Source organism: Pseudophryne corroboree, chromosome 5 (genome assembly GCF_028390025.1).
Source record: "Pseudophryne corroboree isolate aPseCor3 chromosome 5, aPseCor3.hap2, whole genome shotgun sequence".
In the NCBI taxonomy this organism is placed as follows: Eukaryota; Metazoa; Chordata; class Amphibia; order Anura; family Myobatrachidae; genus Pseudophryne; species Pseudophryne corroboree.
The window spans coordinates 80804444-80826382 of NC_086448.1; the positions used below are offsets into that span (position 1 = coordinate 80804444).

The window sequence follows — 21939 nt, forward strand, 5'->3', positions numbered from 1 at the left end:
TCCTTTTGGAGTCCCCAGCATCCTCTAGGACGTCAGAGAAAATAGGATTTTAGTACCTACCGGTAAATCCTTTTCTCCTAGTCCGTAGAGGATGCTGGGCGCCCGTCCCAGTGCGTACTGTGTCTGCCGTTATTGATTTTGGTTGCACTTTGTGGTGTTTCTTCTCTGTCAGGCTATCGCTGACGTTGTTCATGCCATGGCATGTGGTTTCTTATTATTGGTTGGGTTGACACACAGGTTGTGTTCCATATTCTCTCAGCATATGGCTGTATGGTTTCATACCGTGGGCTGGTATTCTGTTGAAGGCCATGTTTTGCGGTATGTTCGTGGTGTGAGCTGGTATGACACTCACTGTGTTTAAATTATAAATTCTTTCCTCGAAATGTCCGTCTCTCCTGGGCACAGTTTTCTAACTGAGGTCTGGAGGAGGGGCATAGAGGGAGGAGCCAGTTCACACCCAGTTTAAGTCTTTATAGTGTGCCCAAGCTCCTGCGGATCCGTCTATACCCCATGGTCCTTTTGGAGTCCCCAGTATCCTCTACGGACTAGGAGAAAAGGATTTACCGGTAGGTACTAAAATCCTATTTTCTCCACTATCACTAACCATAATCCCTCCCTCTAGTGCCTAACCCTAATCATCCGCAGCATAAACCTGACCTTTCCCCTGGAGCCAAACCCTAACTCTCCCGCCCACAGCCTAAGCCTTAAGGTGTGTGCACACGGTGCGATATGTCTTTCAATTTTGGCTATATAGTCAAAATCATAAGAAAATATAGTGCATATCGCACCGTGTGTATAGTCATTGTGATGCCGATACGCGGTCCCGCGGGATCAGCATCACAAGGAAAAACAGACTGTGCAGGCAGCCCAACATTGACTATATCAGTTGAATAGTCAATGTCGGGATGTTCGGCGCATCGCGCCATGTGCACACACCTTAACTCTCCCGTACCACAGCCTAAGCCTAACTCACCCACCTACTGCCTAAGCCTAAGCCTAACACTACCACCCACAGCCTACCCGAACTCTCCCACCCACAGCCTAACTCACCCGCCCACAGCCTACCCTGACTCTCCCGCCCACTGCCTAAGCCTAACTCCCCTGCCCACAGCCTAAGTCTAACTCTCCCGCCCACTGCCTAAGCCTAACTCTCCCACCCACAGCCTACCCTAACTACCCTGCCCACAGCCTAAGTCTAACTCTCCCGCCCACTGCCTAAGCCTAACTCTCCCACCCACAGCCTACCCTAACTTCCCTGCCCACAGCCTAATCCTAACTCTTCCGCCCACTGCCTAAGCCTAACTCTCCCGCTCACAGCCTACCCTAACTCTCCCACCCACAGCCTACCCTAACTCTCCCGCCCACAGCCTAAGCCTAACTCTCCTGCCCACAGCCTTAACCTAACCTCCCCCCAGGAGCCTAAGCCTAACTCTCCTGCCCACAGCCTAACCCTAACTCTTCCTCCCAAAGCCTACCGTTACTTTTCCGCCTACAGCCTAAGCCTAACCCATACATGCCTACCTGACCCTCTCCATGAGGGAGAAAATGCTCTGTTCCTGGACTTTCCTGGTAATGTATGATTGCCATCACCTGTGGTGAGCTAGTTAATTAATAAGAAAGGTGTTTCACCACAGGTGATGGCAATCATACATTACCAGGGAAGTCCAGGAACAGAGCATTTTCTCCCTCATGGAGAGGGTCAGGTAGGCAAGTATGGTCTAACCTTCTCACCGCAGCCTAAGCTTGACCCGCCTGTCCGTAGTCTAATCCTAATCATCCTGCCCACAGCCTATCCCTGCTTCCGCAGCCTAACCTTAATGTTGATTTTCTGTTAATGTTGACATGTTGCCTATCAACATTTTAACAGTGTTGGCATCAACTATTGGTCATGCAGTGTCATCTTCTGGTAATACAGTGACACTTGTGGTCATACAGTGACACCTGCTGGTCATACGGTGACACCTGCTGGTCATACAGTGACACCTGGTTATCACTCAGTGATACCTGTGGTCATACAGTGACACCTGCTAGTCATATAGTGTTACTTGTGGTCATACAGTGACACCTTCTGGTCATACTGTGTTACCTGTGGTCATACGGTGACACAAGCTGGTCGTACAGTGACACCTGCTGGTCATACATTGTTACCTGTGGTCATACAACGACACCTGCTGGCCGCACAGTAACACCTGCTGGTCATACAGGGATACCTGCTAGTCATACAATGACAGCTGCTGGTCATGCAGTGTTACCTGTGATCATACAGTGACATACCTCCCAACATTGCCCTCTCCAGGAGGGACAGAATGCTCTGCTACTGGACTTCCCTCTTAATTTATGACTGCCATCACCTGTGGTGAAACACCGTTCTCATCCATTACCTTGTTCAAAACAGGTGCAGACAATCAAGAGAAAAGTCCAGAAGCAGAGCATTGTGTCCCTCCTGGAGAGGGTCATGTTGGGAGGTATACAGTGATACATGCTGGTCATACAGTGACACCTGCTGGTCATAAAACAATCAGGCTATCAAATCAAAATATGCCATTGGGCAGATGTACTAGCCTTGGAGAGTGATAAAGTGGAGAGAGATAGAGTACCAAGTAATCAACTCTTGTCATTTTGCAAACACAGCCTGTAATATGGCAGTTAAGAGCTGATTGGCAGCTACTATTACCCCATATACAGATGGAGCCCTCCTCATCTATCCCTTTAATAGGATTAAGTGAGCCATTGCTGTCGGACTTAATCCCCTGCTGTAATGACATAATCCCCTGCTGTATTGTTCTCTCTGTATTGTATTGCAGCTGAGAACAGTAGATGAAAGGCTTATGCTAATAAGCCTTGGTGCACCTAGGTGCAGCAGAGAAGGCTAGATGAGCGAGGCTCCATCTGTATGATGAAAATACCATATACAAATACTTCAGCCTTATTGGAGACTTTAAAAGCTGCAACTCTGTACGTTCACCCCGAGGTGAGGAAAGCAGAACAGAAAAAAAACAATTGATTTACACTCATAACATAGCAGAACGGGTAGACCGTTACTGTATGATTAGCTTGTGCAGCGTTACACTGGATTGTGACCTGTTCCTTATACAGGACTGCTGTGTAGATGAGTCGCAAGGCCTAAATACTATATATTTTGCTATGAATACTATTTCTTCAGGAGACGCTGATCCCCCATGTATTCATTATAATTGTGCTGACGTATTCCATAGTGCGCATTTCCCAGCATTTCCATTCACAGATAAAAGGATGCACGAACAAGAAACTGAAACGTCATTTGTTTGTTCTAAAGCGTTTACATTCTGGGAGATGTTAGATGTTCCACACGTTTACTGTAGCTTACTCTTCTCACTGCAAATGTATGCAAATAGTTCCAAGATAGCTGGGAAAATGCTAATGATATTTATATTCTTATGAACCATAATGTAGAGTTACCTCCAATTATCTAAAATAAACCGATAGCTTAAAACATAACGGCTGACTACTGCCATCTGCTGTGTACAAGATACACTGCACCCACTGATTCCTGATTAGAGGATAGCTATGAACATTTACTTATATAATGACATCAGATTCGGTTGCCCTTTACATTTGGGTTTATTCCTTCCAAAATGTTTTTGTATATTTACATTATTAATTCATGTATATGGATTTGCCAGGAACTGCCATATTCAGAAGAGAACATTAGGATAGTAAATTCCATCCTCCAAAATTCTATAAATCTGCAAATGCAGGTATATATTTGTATAGCCCAGTGGTTCTCAAACTGTGTGCCGTGGCACCCTGGGGTGCCTCGGGGCACTTGCAGGGGTGCCCTTGGTTGGAGATCCAGGACCAATTCAAATTACCGTATATACTCGAGTATAAGCCAACTTTTTCAGCACGTTTTTTTGTGCTGAAAAAGCCCCCTCGACTTATACTCGAGTCAGTGGAAGGAGGGACACGGAGGGCACAGCGCGCGGCTCTCCTGTGTCCCTCCTGCGTCTCCGACGGCGTGTGTGTGTGTTAAATGAACTGCCCGTTCGTGAGCTCTGATTGGCTCACGAACCGGCACTTCATTTAACACACACACGCCGCCGGAGACGGAGACGCAGGAGTTACACAGGAGAGCCGCGCGCTGTGCCCTCAGTGTCCCTTCTTCAGAAGACAACGCGGGAGCGATGGAGGGTAAGTACCCTTCCTGGCACTGTGGGGCATATCTGGCAGCATGAGGGCACATCTGGCACTGTGGGGCATATCTGGCAGCATGAGGGCACATTTGGCACTGTGGGGCATATCTGGCAGCATGAGGGCACATCTGGCACTGTGGGGCATATCTGGCAGCATGAGGGCACATCTGGCACTGTGGGGCATATCTGGCAGCATGAGGGCACATCTGGCACTGTGGGGCATATCTGGCAGCATGAGGGCACATCTGGCACTGTGGGGCATATCTGGCACTGTGGGGCATATCTGGCAGCATGAGGGCATATCTGGCACTGTGGGGCATATCTGGCAGCATGAGGGCACATCTGGCATATTTGGCAGCATGAGGGCATATCTGGCACTATGGGGCATATCTGGCACTGTGGAGCATATCTGGCAGCATGAGGGCATATCTGGCAGCATGAGGGCATATCTGGCACTGTGGGGCATATCTGGCAGTATGAGGGCATATCTGGCAGTATGAGGGATTATCTGGCACTGTGGGGGCATATATGGCAGTATGAGGGCATATCTGGCACTGAGGGCTGTGTACGGCTAGAGCTGCATTTCCCACCCTAGGCTTATACACGAGTCAATGAGTTTTCCCAGGTTTTTGTGGTAAAATTAGGTGCCTCGGCTTATATTCGGGTCGACTTATACTCGAGTATATACGGTATTTATGATCAATGTTATAGGTAAAACCAGTGCTGGTGGCTGCCAGTCATAAAATATGTGGACAAACAGAAGCACATTTTGTCCCCACACCACACAATTGAATCTAAGGATGACACATAAATACAATTGACTTAATTTAATATTTCTTAATAAGGATTTTTTAACCTAAGGGTGCCATGAAAATAATATGGATACTCTAGGGTGCCGTGATTCAAAAAGGTTTGGGATCCACTGGTATAGCCTAAAATACTTGAGCCTCTTCTGCAAAATCTAATTTTATTGAACATTTCCAATTGTTTGCAGCGCTAGGATTTGTCAGTCTCCTACCCAGCTGACATTAATATCTTAGACTGGAATTCATGTTATGGTCTTTAAATAGATGATGGAGGGGTTGATGGATCAAACCTTGGAGACAGATAAAGTGGAAAGAGATAAAGTAACAATCAGTCAGCTCCTAATTGTCATGTTACCGGGCTTAGCTTGAAAAATGAAGTGGTTGTCATCGCACATAACGACGCTGATACCTCTTCTTCCCCATAACGACCCGTCTTACATCTACCCCTTAGAATGTTGTGATCTTCTGGCCAGAGAACTGCAGTGCTGTACAGTAAGGATACGCTCATGTGGAATAACATAAACTTTATCATCCCAGTGCAATTCCGTTGTCCAACAAGCACCGGTTCCGTAACGGAACTCCTTTGCTGTGACCCGAACAGTTTTCCCTAACCCTGTTTATTGTTACACACTGGCTTAATATGTCTTCACTGTAGATGACTGGTCAGAAAATGACGCCCGGGACATGACTGTACTCTTAATTTTCCCAGACAGGAGAATATGCTACAGATGAGGAGGATGAAGACGTCGGCCCAGTCATCCCAGGGAGGGAAATGGCTATAGAAGTGTTTGATCTTCCAGAAGGGGATGAAATGTTTTCTTCTGATCTGGATGCAACAAAACTGGCTCACAAATTTAAAGAGGTAATTCAGACAATATATTATATCTTTAATCATCCATATATAGATACTGCGTGTCATGGACTTATTCCTATTCGCTGGATATAATCCCCTTTTCTCTTTCGTCCTAAGGGATACTGGGGTCCATTTAATACCATGCGGTATAGACGGGTTCACTAGGATCCATGGGCACTTTAAGAATTTGATAGTGTGGGCTGGCTCCTCCCTCTATGCCCCTCCTCCCAGACTCAGTTCAGAAAATGTGCACGGAGGAACCGGTCACGCTGAAGGAAGCTCCTTAAGAGTTTTCTGCATTTATTTCCTATGTTTGTTATTTTCAGGCAGGTCTGGTTGGCACCAGCCTGCCTGCTTCGTCGCACTTGGGGGGGGGGGGGGGGGAACGGCCCAACCTCTTGAAGGGTTAATGGTCCCGTTCCCTGCTGACAGGACACTGAGCTCCTGAAGGACCTTTTCGCAAGCCCCGCCACGGCGAGCGTACATTCCCACAGCACGCCGCCACCCCTAACAGAGCCAGAAGAATGAAGAGTGGTGAGTACTGAGTTAGCGGGGCGCCGGCCTTTATGGCGGCACGAGGGTACGGAGACGCACGGCTTCTAAACGGGGCGGAATGCGTTTCCAGACACAGCACACAACTGCGTCTCAGTACACTGTACACAGTACCCATACTGGCAACACAGCATTAAAATGGTTTCTGTCCATTTTAAGCACCAAATTCCTCTGCCGGTATAAAAAAAACGGAAAGACCGCGCGCAATTGAAGGGGCGGGGCTTCACTATGAGAAGATCCAGCAGCTCACCAGCGCCATTTTCCCTACAGTGGACACAGACGCTGACTGACAGGGACGCGCAGCTCCTCCAGTGTGACTCCAAATTACCTCAGCGGTACCAGGGGGTCATAGCAGGGGGGGAGCGATTACTAGTGTACTAAGTCCCCTATCAGGGTACTTAGTCTGCGACCCGGCTAAGTTTGGCATTAGCGGTAAGGGCGCGGTAAAGGCTGGCTCCAAACAACTGGCTCCCTGAAGGGCTCTTTGTGGATTAATTGTGCTTAACCTTTTCGTGTGTGTGTGTGTGTGTGTGTGTGCTGTCACATTTACATTATGTCAGGCAAAGAGTGCGTTTCTTGTACAGCGGAGTGTTCTTCTTCACCAGGGGGCTCACTATTGGGTACTCAGAGTTCACAGAATAGCGGGACTGAATCAGAGTGGGTTAATTCTCTGAAAGGAATGATCTCCAGTCTTTCTACAAAACTGTCCCGCAATGAGAAAGAGTCGCAATACTTAAAAAAGACTGTGGATGAGTGTATGAGCAGAGACTCAGTCCCCAAAACAGCGTCTCAATCCCCTCCCATTTGTCCGCAAAAGCGATCTCTGGCCCATATCCTGCAGTCTGACTGCCGCTGAAGGGTCAGACTTGGAGGAGGTTGAGGTAGACTTGGAAGGGGGATGCGGCTCTGTCACAGGGAATAGAGGCTCTTATATAATCTATCGGAGATGTTCTGCATATTCCTGATAAGGTGTCAGAGGAGTGTGAGGAATCTTTTTTTAAGGTAAAAAAGAAGTCCTCGGTCACTTTTCCTGTGTCTAAGGAATTGAATACCCTATTTGAAGAACCGTGGGTTAATCCTGATAAAAAAAATTCAGATCCCTAAAAGGTTGCTCTCATCTTTTCCCTTTCCTCTGGAGGATAGAAAAAAATGGGAAAATCCACCGATAGTGGACGCATCAGTCTCTAGGCTGTCACTAAAAATTGTATTGCCTGTTCCTGGTGCAGCCTCCCTAAAAGACACGGCTGATCGTAAAATTGAGACTACACTCAAGTCATTGTACACAGCTTCTGGGGTGGCCCAAAGACCCACTATTGCATGTGCGTGGATCACAAAAGACAGTGCAAAATGGTCAGGTAACCTAATTGAGGGATTAGATTCCTTGTCTAGGGGGGATGTTGTTTTACTCCTGCAGCATATACAGGACTCTGCGAAATTTATGGTGGAAGCCATAAAAGAGATAGGCTTGCTTAATGCACGCACCACCGCTATGTCGGCACTCAGGGGCTTGTGGCTACGCCAGTGGACTGCTGACGCGGACTCCAGGAAAGGCGTGGAAGGCCTGCCATTCACAGGAGAGGCCTTGTTTGGAGATTAACTAGACAAATGGATCTTCACAGCTACTGCGGATTAGTCTATCTTCCTTCCGCAGCCCCCCCAACCAAGAAGACTTATTCAGCTTCTAAGTTACAGTCCTTTCGGATGGCCAAGTTCAAGTGCAAATCCAAAGGTGCTTCTACGTCCTCCAGCGGCGCTAGAGGTAAACCACGCAAACCAGCAATTGCAGGTGCTCAGGAACAGAGCTCAAGCTCTGCTTCCTCAAAGACTTCAGCATGACGGTGGACCGCAATGCCTGGAAGACTGTCAGGTGGAAGCCTGACTACAATTCTTCAGTCAGATCTGGTCAAGTTCGTGCCAGGATCCCTTTGGTGATCCAGTCGATGGTTCGGGTCGTTTTGAAGCCATCCCGGGTGTCGGTGCATCTGTGCATTTGCCTTCTGGGGAAAATGGTGGCCTCTTTCGAGGCTCTTCAATACGAAAGGCTTCACACAAGACCCTTCCAACTCGATCTGTTGGACAAATGGTCCAGATCGCATCTTCATATGCACCAGAGGATCCGTCTGTCGCCAAAAGCCAGGATCTCCGTTCTGTGGTGGCTACAGACTTCTCACCTCGTCGAGGATCGGAGGTTCGGAAATTCAGAACTGTATTTTGTTAACTACGGACGCAAGCCTCAGAGGTTGGGGAGCAGTCACCCAGGGGGTGCAGTTTCAAGGAAGATGGTCATGTCAGGAAGTCGTTCTTCCAATCAACATTCTGGAACTCAGGGCCATGTACAGCGACCTTCTGCAGGTCTCACATCTTCTTCAAGATCGGGCCACTCAGGTCCAGTCAGACAATGTGACAGCAGTGACATACATAAACCGACAGCGCAGAACGAAGAGCAGAGCAGCAGTGTCAGAGGTGTGAAGAATTCTTCTCTGGGCAGAAAGAAACGCTGTGGCGTTGTCAGCAGTCTTCATTCCAAGAGTAAACAACTGGGAAGCAGACTTTCTCAGCAGACACGACCTGCACCCAGGAGAGTGGGGTCTTCACCCAGAAGTGTTCAGGTGCTTGACAAGTCGTTGGGGATATCCACAGATCGACATGATGGCCTCTCGTCTCAACAAGAAGCTCAAGCGGTATTGTTCCAGTTTGAAAGACCCACAGGCGGTGGCGGTAGACGCCCAGACGACTCCATGGGTCTATCAGATAGTGTACGTGTTTCCTCCACTTCCTCTGATCCCAAGAATTCTAAAGAGAATAAAAAGGGAAAAGGTTCAAGCAATACTCATTGCTCCGGACTGGCCAAGAAGGGCCTGGTACGCGAACCTTCTGTAGATGCTCCTCGAAGTTCCGTGGCCTCTACCTCTTCGCAAGGATCTTCTGCAACAGGGCCCGTTCGTCTATCAGGACTTACCACGGCTACGCTTGACGGCATGGAAGTTGAATGGCTGATTCTAGCCAGGAGAGGGGTCCTTAACAAAGTTATCCCGACTATTATCCAAGCCAGGAAGGGGGTAACGTCTAAGCATTATAATCGTATACGTCTCTTGGTGTGAGAGCAGATATTATTCAGCGGTGGAATTTCATCTGGGACGTTTCCTGCTTTTTCTGCAGGCAGGTGTGGATGTGGGCCTGAGTCTGGGCTCCTTTAAAGTCCAGATTTTGGCCTTGTCCATTTTCTTTCAGAAACAATTGGCTTCTCTCCCTGAGGTCCAGACGTTCTTGAAAGGTGTTCTGCACATCCAACCTCCCTTTGTGCCTCCCATGGCACCTTGGGATCTCAATATGGTGCTGCAGTTCCTCGGACTGGTTTAAACTGTTACAGGAGGTGGACGTAAAATATTTTATGTGGAAGACCATCACACTGTTGGCCTTGACTTCAGCAAGACGTGTGTCGGAGTTGGCGGCTTTGTCTCATAAAAGTCCCTATTTAATTTTCCATGAGGACAGAGCTGAACTCAGAACTCGTCAGCAATTTCTTCCTAAAGTGGTGTCTGCGTTTCACATCAACCAACCTGTTGTGGTTCCGGTTGTCACCGACACTTCTGCTACTTCAAAATCTTTGGATGTTGTGAGGGCTTTGAAGGTGTATGTAAAGAGAACAGCTCGTCACAGAAAAACGGACTCGCTGTTTGTCCTTTATGATCCCAATAAGATTGGGTGTCCTGCTTCAAAGCAGACAATTGCATGCTGGATCAGACTTGCTATCCAGCATGCTTATTCCAATGCAGGTTTGCCATGTCCAAAATCTGTACAGGCCCACTCTACTAGGTCGGTGGGTTCTTCCTGGGCGGCTGCTCGGGGTGTCTCGGCTTTACAGCTCTGCCGAGCAGCTACTTGGTCAGGTTCGAACACGTTTGCTAAGTTCTACAAGTTTAATACTTTGGTCTTTGAGGACCTTCAGTTTGGTCAATCAGTTCTGCAGGAACCTCAGTACTCTCCCACCCCGGTTTGGGAGCTTTGGTACATCCCCATGGTACTAAATGGATTTCCAGCATCCTCTAGGACGTAAGAGAAAATAGGATTGTAATTTACCTACGGTAAATCCTTTCCTCGTAGTCTGTAGAGGATACTGGGCGCCCGCATAGTACTTCGTTCTTCCTGCACTGTTACTTGGTTAAGTAATGTTGGTTCAGCCGTTGCTATTCCTGTTTCAAGTTTGGTTAGCTTGGCTTTCCTCTTGTTGGGTGTGCTGGTTCGGAATCTCACCACTATCCTTCTCTCAAAGTATGTCCGTCTCCTCGGGCTCAGTTTCCTAGACTGAGTCTGGTAGGAGGGGCATAGAGGGAGGGACCAGCCCACACTATCAAATTTTTAAAGTACCCATGGCTCCTAGTGGACCCGACTATACCCCATGGTACTAAATGGATCCCAGTATCCTCTACGGACTACTAGAAAAGGATTTACTGGTAGGTAATTAAAATCCTATTATTAACGGCCTAACCACGGGCTCATGCTGAGCTGGACACAAACGTTGCGCCGTTTTCCCCCCTGTAAGGTGCCAATTGTGCATGCACACCAAGTAGATGGCCCCATCTACAGCTATGGTGACTGAGTCTCATTTCACACTTACAAATCCTTGCAGCATGAAGTCCGAGCTGTGAGTGGAAGAGTGTATGTACAGTAGGTGCAGCCAAAGTACAGTAAGGGTGCGTTCATACAAAATTCCGTGCTGACCACCAAACACGTGAACATACACAAGTTTGGTGGCGGATGAATTGCGGATGCCCAACCCATGGTATATATTAAGAACTGGTGATAATGACCTGAGGTGTATCTGATATGGCTAAATGTATCCCTCACATTGATGGTAGCACTTTAGTAATATTGCTGCTGCGATCTATCCACGTGATTACAGTGAAATGAGCGATTAGGTAAAGGATATTTCCCAGTCAGGTGAAGCAGTATATATGGGAAAGTGACCTATTTGGAGTTTTTTATATCGCTACGCCAATATATCACTGCTTTCTCACAAATTGATTGGCTGCTTCATCAGTAATACCCACAGCAGCACCGAACCTACTATGTACGGGCAGCAGGTGGCTATAAATATACTGTAACTATGGTGGCCAATCCCGGGATCGTGATCGGTGGGATCCCGGGATTTAGGGACAAAAATGGCCGGGATTCAATCCCGGAATTGGAAGCTCCAATCCCGGGGATTGAGGGATCGGTGTTGAGCTTCCACAGGACGCTCAGACGCTGCCCGGCTTCCTGCTTCCGGCTCCCCAGCACAGCGTGAGAGGTCACGCTGCACCGTCAGCTGCTGCAGGGAGCCGCCAGGAGAGATCAGATTTAGGGACAAAAATGGCCGAGATTCAATCCCGGAATTGGAAGCTCCAATCCCGGGGATTGAGGGATCGGTGTTGAGCTTCCACAGGACGCTCAGACGCTGCCCGGCTTCCTGCTTCCGGCTCCCCAGCGCAGCGTGAGAGGTCACGCTGCACCGTCAGCTGCTGCAGGGAGCCGCCAGGAGAGATCAGAGGTTGTTCCCCACCTGCCCACCCCCTGCATATGGTGAGTTATGTGTGTGGGGCGGGCGGGGTGGGGCGGCCACATAGCTAAAAGCCAATCCTGGGTATCCCAGGAATCCCGGGATTGGCCATTTTTCAATCCCAATACCCGGGACTGAAAAAATGGCCCGGGATTGGCTTCCCTAGCTGTAACCTCTACTCAGTCCTGTGCATATTTACATTTAAATGTCTTCATAAACCTCATAGTCCCAAAATTCTGTAAAACAATGCCAGATCTTGGCAACATAAATGGAACCTCATGTCGCAAGGGCATACTTTTTTTCATAGTCTTCTTTGCGTGGAATGTTGAAGTGTCACTGCCACAATTATTGAGGATGACATCACTACAAATGTAAAGTTACAGGGCCTGGCTCTGAGTTGGGAATAAAGTCAGGAAGAGCAAGTAACTGTGCACCTGGGTTAAGACATACTGTACTGCAGGGGGGGGGGGGGGGGGGGAATTAAAATGCGGCAAGAGAATTGAGAAGGGTGTTTCCAAAATTGCAGTGTACAAATAAAGCTGTCCATGATTGGTGGATTACGTGCAAAAGCAGCCTGTGTTTTCCCTGCATGCAAACAGAATACCTGTATTTGCACCGCTTGCATTGCAACATGGTTTGTCCAGGTGCACCGTTACTTGCTCTTTCTTACTTTGGGTGTGATTTAGAGATGGGCGCAATAGCACAGTGTATGCGTCTTTGGACACAGCTGCTGTGCGAACAAATGCTAATGTCTGCCGGAGGCGCGTGAAGGAAAAAAACGCCTCCTGCCAGCATCTCAGATCCGAGTGCTGTGTCCAAAGACGCAGCATTGAATCACTGATGGCGCCATCTGAGTCAGCCTAAGCTAGTGCAGAATGGCCTCCTCCTGCCCACTTGTGAGGCCAGTAAAACTGTTGGAAGACTCAGACACTGGCTTTATCTCTTTAAGAAAGGTGCGCCCTCTTCTGGAAACACAGGCACCGAGCCTGAAACATCAGAGTTGTATGTTAACCATTGGGCCTGGCCTGTTATTACCAGCTCAGAGACAGTGCAGTGAGATGTTGCTTGCTTTTTCCTTTCCCTCACAGAAGATACATAAACGTGTATATCGCTTACAGCTTGGTGCACAATGGGCTGTCAAACGGCTGATATTTCGAGATTGGGTCAGCGGGTTGATGTCCCAGCTGAGAGGGCAAATTGAAATGCTCACCCAGCTGGATGTCAGCTGCCAATCGGTAAATGTATAGGCTTACCTGAATCAGCCGCTCTGCAAACACAACGGCGGGTCCACCGTCAAGTCACTCCAGTGTGTACCCAGCATAGGTGGTCATTCCGAGTTGATCGCTAGCTGTATTTGTTCACAGCGCAGTGATCAGGCTAAAAATCGGCAGTTCTGCGCATGCGTATGCGGCGCAATGCGCACGCTCTACGTACGGGCACAACGAACGATGCAGTTTTGCAAAGGGTCTAGCGATGCATTTCAGTCACACTGGTTGCCGCAGAGTGATTGACATGAAGTGGACGTTTCTGGGTGGCAACTGACCGTTTTCAGGGAGTGTTCGGAAAAACGCAGGCGTGGCTGGGCGAACGCTAGGCAGGTGTGTGACGTCAAATCCGGAACTGAATAGTCTGAAGTGATCGTAAGTGCTGAGTAGGTTTTGAGCAACCCTGAAACTACACAAAAAATGTTTGCAGGCGCTCTGCGATAAAAACGTTTGCACTTATGCTAAGCTAAAATACACTCCCAGTGGGCGGCGGCATAGCGTTTGCACGGCTGCTAAAAACTGTTAGCAAGCGATCAACTCGGAATGACCCCCGTAGTACGCTACATGCAAAGTAAGATGCAAAATTGAAGAAAAAGTTTGGAATAGCTCCAGGCGTGTCATGCCGTATGATAGCTTCATTAGGATTGGCTTGCATTAACGTAGCCACGTTTAGTAGACAAAATGGCGCTTCATCTGAAGTGTCGTCACTATAGACTGCAGCCTTTATGGAAGCCAATTATAATGAAAGCTTTTACGTTCAATACGGTAATGTATTCTATCCTTTCATTGCTGTTCTTGTCAACACAAATGTACTAAAACCATTACATTCTGTAGAGTAACTTGTTATAGCATTATATTATTATAACATTACATTTTGTATTGTATTTTGCTTTAGACCTGTATTACACCCAGATACAATAGATGATGCACAGCACTTGTGATTTCTAGCTGCACTTACAAAGAGTACGCTAATTACTGTACATGACTGTAGAATTCCTGCAGCAACACAGGGTTACAGTATATTGACAGCAGAGATGCATTTCCATTATACTGACCGCTGTTACATCCTGAGAATGAATAAGTGTCACGTTGGCTCTAGCAGTTGTATGACGGGCCTATAGATCACGTCTGCAGTAACATTCGTACCATCTACCCTGATCAATAAGTGGAGCTTAAGGAATGACTTTATGTTGGCCGTCGTTCAAGATTGGTTTACAGCAGATATAGGTAACTCGTGAGTCTCCAGTCATGGATACAGTTTGCAGGAGACTGGTAAGACTCCTGCAAACTGCTGGGACTTGTAGTTTCAAAATAGTCGGCAAGCCACAGGTTACTTAAGCCTAGTGTGCAATAAGTTCAGGGCAGGTTTATAGTACAATCAAAGTTCTTGTATAAAAGAAAGAGCAATGCATTATGGTAGATATAATGGTCCACACATAGGGTCTAATTCAGACCTGATCACCAGACTGCGTTTTTGTACAGCCTGCAATCAGGTCTGAACTTCGCATGCGAATGCACCGCAATGCGCAGGCGCGTCGGTCCGCAGCGACAGGGAACGGCAGGCAGCGACGGGATGTGCGATCGCAAGGTGACTGGCAGGAAGAGGCCATTTGTGGGTGGCAACTGACCGTTTTCAGGGAGTGTCCGGAGAAACGCAGGAGGGACCAGGCGTTTGGAGGGAGGGTTTCTGACGTCAGCTCCGGCCCTGATCATCACACTGGAAGAGTAAAGGGCCCTACTCACTGGCCGATCCGCCGCCGAGCTACCCGACGGCGGATACGGCCGACGAGCGACCCGGCGGCGGGGGGGCAGTGACGCGGGGAGTGATGTTTCTTCACTCCCCCCGTCACGCGGCTGCATTGAAGTGCAGGCAAATATGGACGAGATCGTCCATATTGGCCTGCATGCACAGCCGACGGGAGACCAGCGATGAACGAGCGCGGGGCCGGGTATCGTTCATCGCAGGAGTCTCCACACTGAAAGATATGAACGAGTTCTCGTTCATTTATGAACGAGATCGTTCATATCTTTCAAAAAATCGGCCAGTGTGTAGGGCCCTTAAGTCACGGTCTGTGCAGAGACTGCACAAACTTCTGTTTATGCAGCTCTCCTGCACATTCGTTCGTACCCCTGCGCAGCGATTTCCCCCTCCCCCTGTAGGCGGTGGCTACCTGATCGCAGGGATTCAAAAAACGCACCCCGAATTAGGCCCATAGTTGCCCGAATTCCATCATTACAGTACAGGTTTTAAGGCTATTCATGCTTGAGTCTAGATTCTTAAATCAAATTGAATGAGGTACGTACTAATTTAGTCACCTGTGCTTAAGCATGAATATCCTGAAAACCTGGACCTTAATGGTGAAGTTTGGGAAACTCTGGGTCCAGAGGTTAACCAGCAGATAGCAAAGTTGGATACAAGTATAAAACATGTATACCCCAATCCTGGCACAAGCATGGTGCATAAAATTGAACCTGGAAAATAAAGAAAACCAAGGTGCTGTAATGCTTGGAAAGCACTCAGCGGGGACTAAGGTAAAATAATATAAAATAATATAAAATAGGATCCTCAGTATAATGCGACAAAATATAAAAGTCTAAACATAACCCTAGCAATCCCTGAGAAACACTGCACCTCAAAACGGATATTATAGGTCACCTAGAAAGACAATGATGAAGGAAACATAACAGTATAATACAGTTTTTAATACAGCTAAGTGCACTTCATAAAGTTGGTAACTAGCATTAATGGTATTAATAGGGTCCCTCTCCCCACCGGCTTCTGGCCCAAACGTTCTGGGACTCATGGCTGGCAGTGGATTGAGTTTGGCCATGTAGGATTCAAAGCCCCCAGTAACCATTTGGGTGGTCAGATGCAACACTGCTACATTCCATGTAGAACACACTGTAGTATCTCATGGCCACTGCTGGAGGATCAGCTCCTGCTCTGGGACCATGTGACCAAACTGGGCAATAATCTGGGTTATACCCAGCCAAACTGTCCAATAATACTCAGCAGGCCTGGGAGATCATCAGTTGATGGAAAGCCTGAAACTGCCAAGGTTTATACTGCCAGGACTGCGGTGTGGTATGTTGTCGACATTCATCATGTGGATACTGATGTAATGTCAACATGCTTAGAATGTTGGCAAAATGTCCTTGACGGTCTAGTGGTGACTTACCTGGTACTGCAGAAGCTCCAGCTGTGCCTTCCAGGTCCACAGGTGACATCAGAATGACTTCCTGTGGGTCCTCCCCTCCCGTAGCCCAACCCTAACCCTTTTGCTGGTACACGCAGAAGGTCCACATTTCACATGATGACATTCTTTCTGAACATATAAAAATTCTGCATTTGCCGACATGTTGATATTTCAACAGTGTTGACGTAATAATTGACAACGATGTGAATGTTGACATTATGACTACATGCCGACAGGACCCCTTCCTTCCATGATCATTCAGGCCATCTAAACGGCTTCCTAATTGTAAAGAAAAAGAAAAACTTAAGTGGGAAAATATGCATGTTTGTCAATCAATTGTTGCGTAACGTTCTAGGGTTCTACTGTTTCTGGAGTGTTGTACCCCTGTTTGAAAAAGAGATAGTATAAAAAAAATAGTACTTTTCAAACCCAATCTTGATGAACCTCCTGCAGGTCATGCTTTCTGATGTCTTTAATCATGCATAGGTCAGTTAATTTATTTTGCTGGGTCAGTTATTACCCCACCTGTTTGCACAGACAGAAATACTGAAAACATGACCTGTTTGGGAAACTTGAGGACTGAAGTTGAAAAACAATGGGGTAGAGCAGGCATTCCCAACCGCGGTCCTCAAGGCACACTGACAGTGCAGGTTTTGGTGATATCCATGCTTCAGCACAGATGGTCAAATCAAAATAACTAAGGTACTAGTTAAGTCACCTGTACTAAGCATGGATAGCACTAAAACCTGCACTGTTAGTGTGCCTTGAGGACCGAAGTAGGAAAAGCCTGGGTTAGACTACGTATAAAGCCTGACAGCATTGCAGCACATGCGCAGAGCGGCTCCGACGCAGCATGGCAATAAGTAGCGTCAGATGCACCCTCACTCTGCCCAGATTCCTCCTCCGTAACCTGCAGATGTCGTGATTGACAGGCAGCAGCATTGATGGAGTGTGCAGTGGGCGGAGATCATCCCTGTTTTCTAAGAGGGGAGAGCTAAGGGTCTGCATGGCACCACACAGAATTCCTGGCCTCACAGACCCCGCTTCCGCTGGCCAGCTGCACAAGCCGAGGCTTACTCAGCTGGCCATGAGCGGGGAACGATCGCGACGCCGGTCGCAGTGTTGGGATCGTAGCTACATGCAGGAGGAGTCTCTTTTAATGAGACGTCTACTGCATCTCCTTACTAGAGATCAGAGGGAAAGTCAGTGCTGCTTACATGCGGCATTAAATTTCCGTCCATTTCGGAATCTGGCCCTTAATACATTTAGGTGGCAAATTTGTGGCGTTTCGTACAAAAGGTGCTTAATATTGAACACGATAACAACGTGCAGTGAGCGCAGAGAAGGGGCAGCGAGGAATCACTGTGAAGCTTAGCTGGAGAGGCTTCCGAAAAGGTCAGCGGCATCTTAATTATCAGCAGGGAGGAATATAGCACATCAAGTCACTGTCGCACTCTGCTTGAGCATACCTCCCAACATGACCCTCTCCAGGAGGGACAGAATGCTCTGCTTCTGGACTTCCCTCTTAATTTATGATTGCCCTCACCTGTAGTGAAACACCTTTCTTATCCATTAACCTGTTCAACATAGGTGATGGCAATCATAGATTAAGAGAAAAGTCCAGAAGCAGAGCATTCTGTCCCTCCTGGAGAGGGTCATGTTGGGAGGTATGCTTGAAGTCAGATATAGAAGATATTTCCGCATACTCTAAGACTTGCAAAAAAAGAGCACTCAGGTAGATTATGCATAACACCAATTCTGTACTGTTCCCAAGTATTGCTAAATAAAAAAGTACATATAAATACTATAATTACCATGTTCCATCAAGCAGCATGCACATATGAATGTTTCTTTCCATAAAGCACAGCGGAGCACAGGAACAGATCCATGGACAGGAATAGCCGGCAGTGATAATAGCACATCGACAAAGACGTCCTATTAGATCCTAGCTGAAGTTGGTTTACGTTCCGGGTCCCTTTGATTACGCAGCTGTTCCAGTTTATAGTGTTATTTGCACAGCGGGTTTATGCTTTATGCATTACCACCTACACAGAAAACTAAACCAAACCGACAGTTTCAGAAGATCGTGTTGCCCTAAATAAAAGCTATTTATAGGTACAGACTGCTCTTATCCGAAAGAACATTATGTAAAAATTATAATTAGGGAAATGTTCCCATAATGAAATATGTTAATCTGCAAGTATACATACTGCAAGGTTAATATATATGCAAGTTAAAATTGTTTTAGGACTATAGTGTGTGTGTGTATATATATATATATATATAAACAATAGTAGAGGAGCACCACAGGAATATTTATATATATATACTATCTCCTATATAATAGCCCTGTGATTCTGTGCCTGGGTCTCTAATGCTGGGTATGGCTAGGAGCTCTCATTGGGTTAGTGGCAGGTCTATCACACCCAGCCCACAGCTGATTGAGTGAGAAACGCCCTCCCACACAGGTTACATCCAATGGGAGGCTCTGCCCTTTGCCTGCTGTGTGTTCTCAGAGCAGGATTAGCAATGGGGCTGATGGAGCTGCAGCTCCAGCCCCACACCCCAAAATAGTTCCACTGCATCTGCAGCATCATACCCTCCAACAATGGCCCTCATTCCGAGTTGTTCGCTCGGTAATTTTCTTCGCATCGCAGCGATTTTCCGCTAATTGCGCATGCGCAATGTTCGCACTGCGACTGCACCAAGTAAATTTGCTATGCAGTTAGGTATTTTACTCACGGCATTACGAGGTTTTTTCTTCATTCTGGTGATCGTAATGTGATTGACAGGAAGTGGGTGTTTCTGGGCGGAAACTGGCCGTTTCATGGGTGTGTGTGAAAAAACGCTGCCGTTTCTGGGAAAAACGCGGGAGTGTCTGAAGAAACGGGGGAGTGTCTGGGCGAACGCTGGGTGTGTTTGTGACGTCAAACCAGGAACGAAACTGACTGAACTGATCGCAGTTGCCGAGTAAGTCTGGAGAAACTGCTAAGAAGTGTCTATTCGCAATTCTGCTAATCTTTCGTTCGCAATTTTACTATGCTAAGATTCACTCCCAGTAGGCGGCGGCTTAGCGTGTGCATAGCTGCTAAAAGCAGCTTGCGAGCGAACAACTCGGAATGACCACCAATGTACACATAAACATTGATACACATTCGAAAAGGGGGCGTGGCCACGGGTAGAGCCCCTTTTCCTATACTTTCAATGGAAGCTTGGAGACTCAAAAAATGGTACCATAATAAAAAGTGACTGTACCTGCCAAAACGGTGCAGCTGATGGGTATGCCACTGCATATGCAGCAAGTCTCTGCACTGTAGATAGGGGAAAAAACAATCCTTTTACTGCAGCGTCCTATGGGGGTCGTTCCAAGTTGATCGCTAGCTGCATTCGTTCGCTGTGCAGCGATCAGGCAAAAACTCAGCACTTATGCGTATGCAGCGCAATGCGCACGTGCGGCGTACTATTACAACGAACGATGTAGTTGTACACAGGGTCTAGCGATGCTTTTCAGTCGCACAGGCAGCCGCAGAGTGATTGACAGGAAGAGGGCGCTTCTGGGTGTCAACTGACCGTTTTCAGGGAGTGTTCGGAAAAACGCAGGCGTGGCTGGGCGAACGCAGGGCGTGTTCATGACGTCAAATCAGGAACTGAATGGTCTGAAGTGATCGCAAGTGCTGAGTAGGTCTGAAGCTACTCTGAAACTGCACAAATTTTTTTTGTACCCGCTCTCCAATCCCTTCGTTCGCACTTCTGCTAAGCTAAAATACACTCCCAGTGGGCGGCGGCATAGCGTTTGCACGGCTGCTAAAAACTGCTAGCGATCGATCAACTCGGAATGACCACCAATGTCTTGCTGCCAGTCCACCTGCCCCCTCCGGCATCAATCCCCACTCCCTAGCCGCCCCGCAGGTGAAACAAAAGCTGTGCGGCCACCGGCATAGATGTGTATGAAAGCGGCGCAGCGGGAGACTTTCATGGGCCTCCCTGCGCCGCATACTCTCTGAGCCCCCCCACCACAGCCGCAGCCAGATCCCCGGAGGCCCTGACTCCGCAACACAGCACCTGGCCTGCCGGCCTGGAAGCCCTGAGATGGTTAATGTAACGGATAGAGAGGGTGATATCGCGGAGGGTAATGTATGGACGCTGAATCAATCTAAAAGGTGACAGTGCTGTGCAGTGCAGTGGGTGTGCAGTCAGGCCCGTTGCTAGAGTGTTCGCCGCCCCCCTGCAAACTATAAATTTGCACCCTTGCATACTTTACAAACGCACAGCGCACATAATACCCCCTGTAGTAGAGAGACTTACACATGTAATGCCCCCTGTACCAGATACGCTTACACATGTAATGCCCCCTGAACCAGTGACGCTTACACATGTCACCCCCCCTGTACCAGTGACGCTTACACAAGTAACACCCCCTGTAGCAGTGACGCTTACACACGTAACGCCCCCCTGTACCTGTGACGCTTACACACGTAACGCCCCCTGTAGCAGTGACGCTTACACACGTAATACCCTCTGTAGCAGTGACGCTTACACATGTAACGCCCTCTGTACCAGTGCCGCTTAGACACGTAACGCCCCCTGTACCAGTGACACTTACACACGTAATGCCCCCTCTACCAGTACCGCTTACACACATAACGCCCTCTGTACCAGTGCCGCTTACACACGTAACGCCCCCTGTACCAGTGACGCTTACACACATTATGCAGCAGTCACACATACATACACACACACACACACACACACACACACACACAACAAACACATATATATACAAACACACACACATACACCTGTACATACATTACACACATACACAGTCACACATATATACAGTATACACAGACACTGCATATATATATACACACACACTCACTCTCTTTCCAGACACTTATCTAATGAAGTCTGGCTGGCCGAAGCTGTAGCAGCTCATCCTCCTGCTGCAGCATGCTCCCGTGTAGCTTCACCCCTTACTCCCATCTAACTCCGCCCACTTTGGCTCCCTCCCGGCCACTGAATGTCTCACAGGGCAGGGGAGGGGGGAGAGGAGGTTTTGTGCTGACGGCGCCGAGGGTGAGAGGAGGCTTTGTGCTGACGGCGCCGAGGGGGAGAAAAGGTTTTGTGCTTCCGGCGCCGCTGCATGTGTGACAGCAGCCGGCAACAGCAGGGATAGCAGCAGAAGCTCAGCACAGGGATGCAGAGCAGGGAGAACGTCTCTCCTTCCTGGTGCCTCCCTGCACTGCATCCCTTTGCTGAGCGGCTAGCGCCGGCCCTGTGTGCAGTGTCAACTGACACTGCACAGCACTCTCACCTTTTACATTTATTCAGCCAGTCACACAGTTCTGCCAGCCAGTCACTATTGTTAGCACCAGTGTCCCAACGCGCCGCTATAGAGGGAAGTAGACGCACTACATAAACTACAGCTCCCAGCAGCCCTTAGCACCGAAGCATTCCGGCCCTTAGGGCTGCTGGGAGCTGTTGTTTATTGCGTACATCTTCTTCCCTGTAATGTGGCACATTGGGACACCGGCGCGAACAATAGTGACAGC

The 21939-nt window shown here is 48.1% G+C and overlaps 1 protein-coding gene across 2 annotated transcripts in view; it reads left to right on the top strand.

Annotated features, from left to right (window-relative positions):
• Positions 1–21939, top strand: part of PPP1R9A (protein phosphatase 1 regulatory subunit 9A) — a 367558-nt gene that overhangs the window by 227729 nt on the left and 117890 nt on the right. For both annotated transcript variants that reach the window (XM_063921405.1, XM_063921406.1), the window contains exon 7: positions 5688–5840. In XM_063921405.1, coding sequence (XP_063777475.1) covers positions 5688–5840 — 153 coding nt within the window. The remainder of the gene's footprint in view (positions 1–5687; positions 5841–21939) is intronic.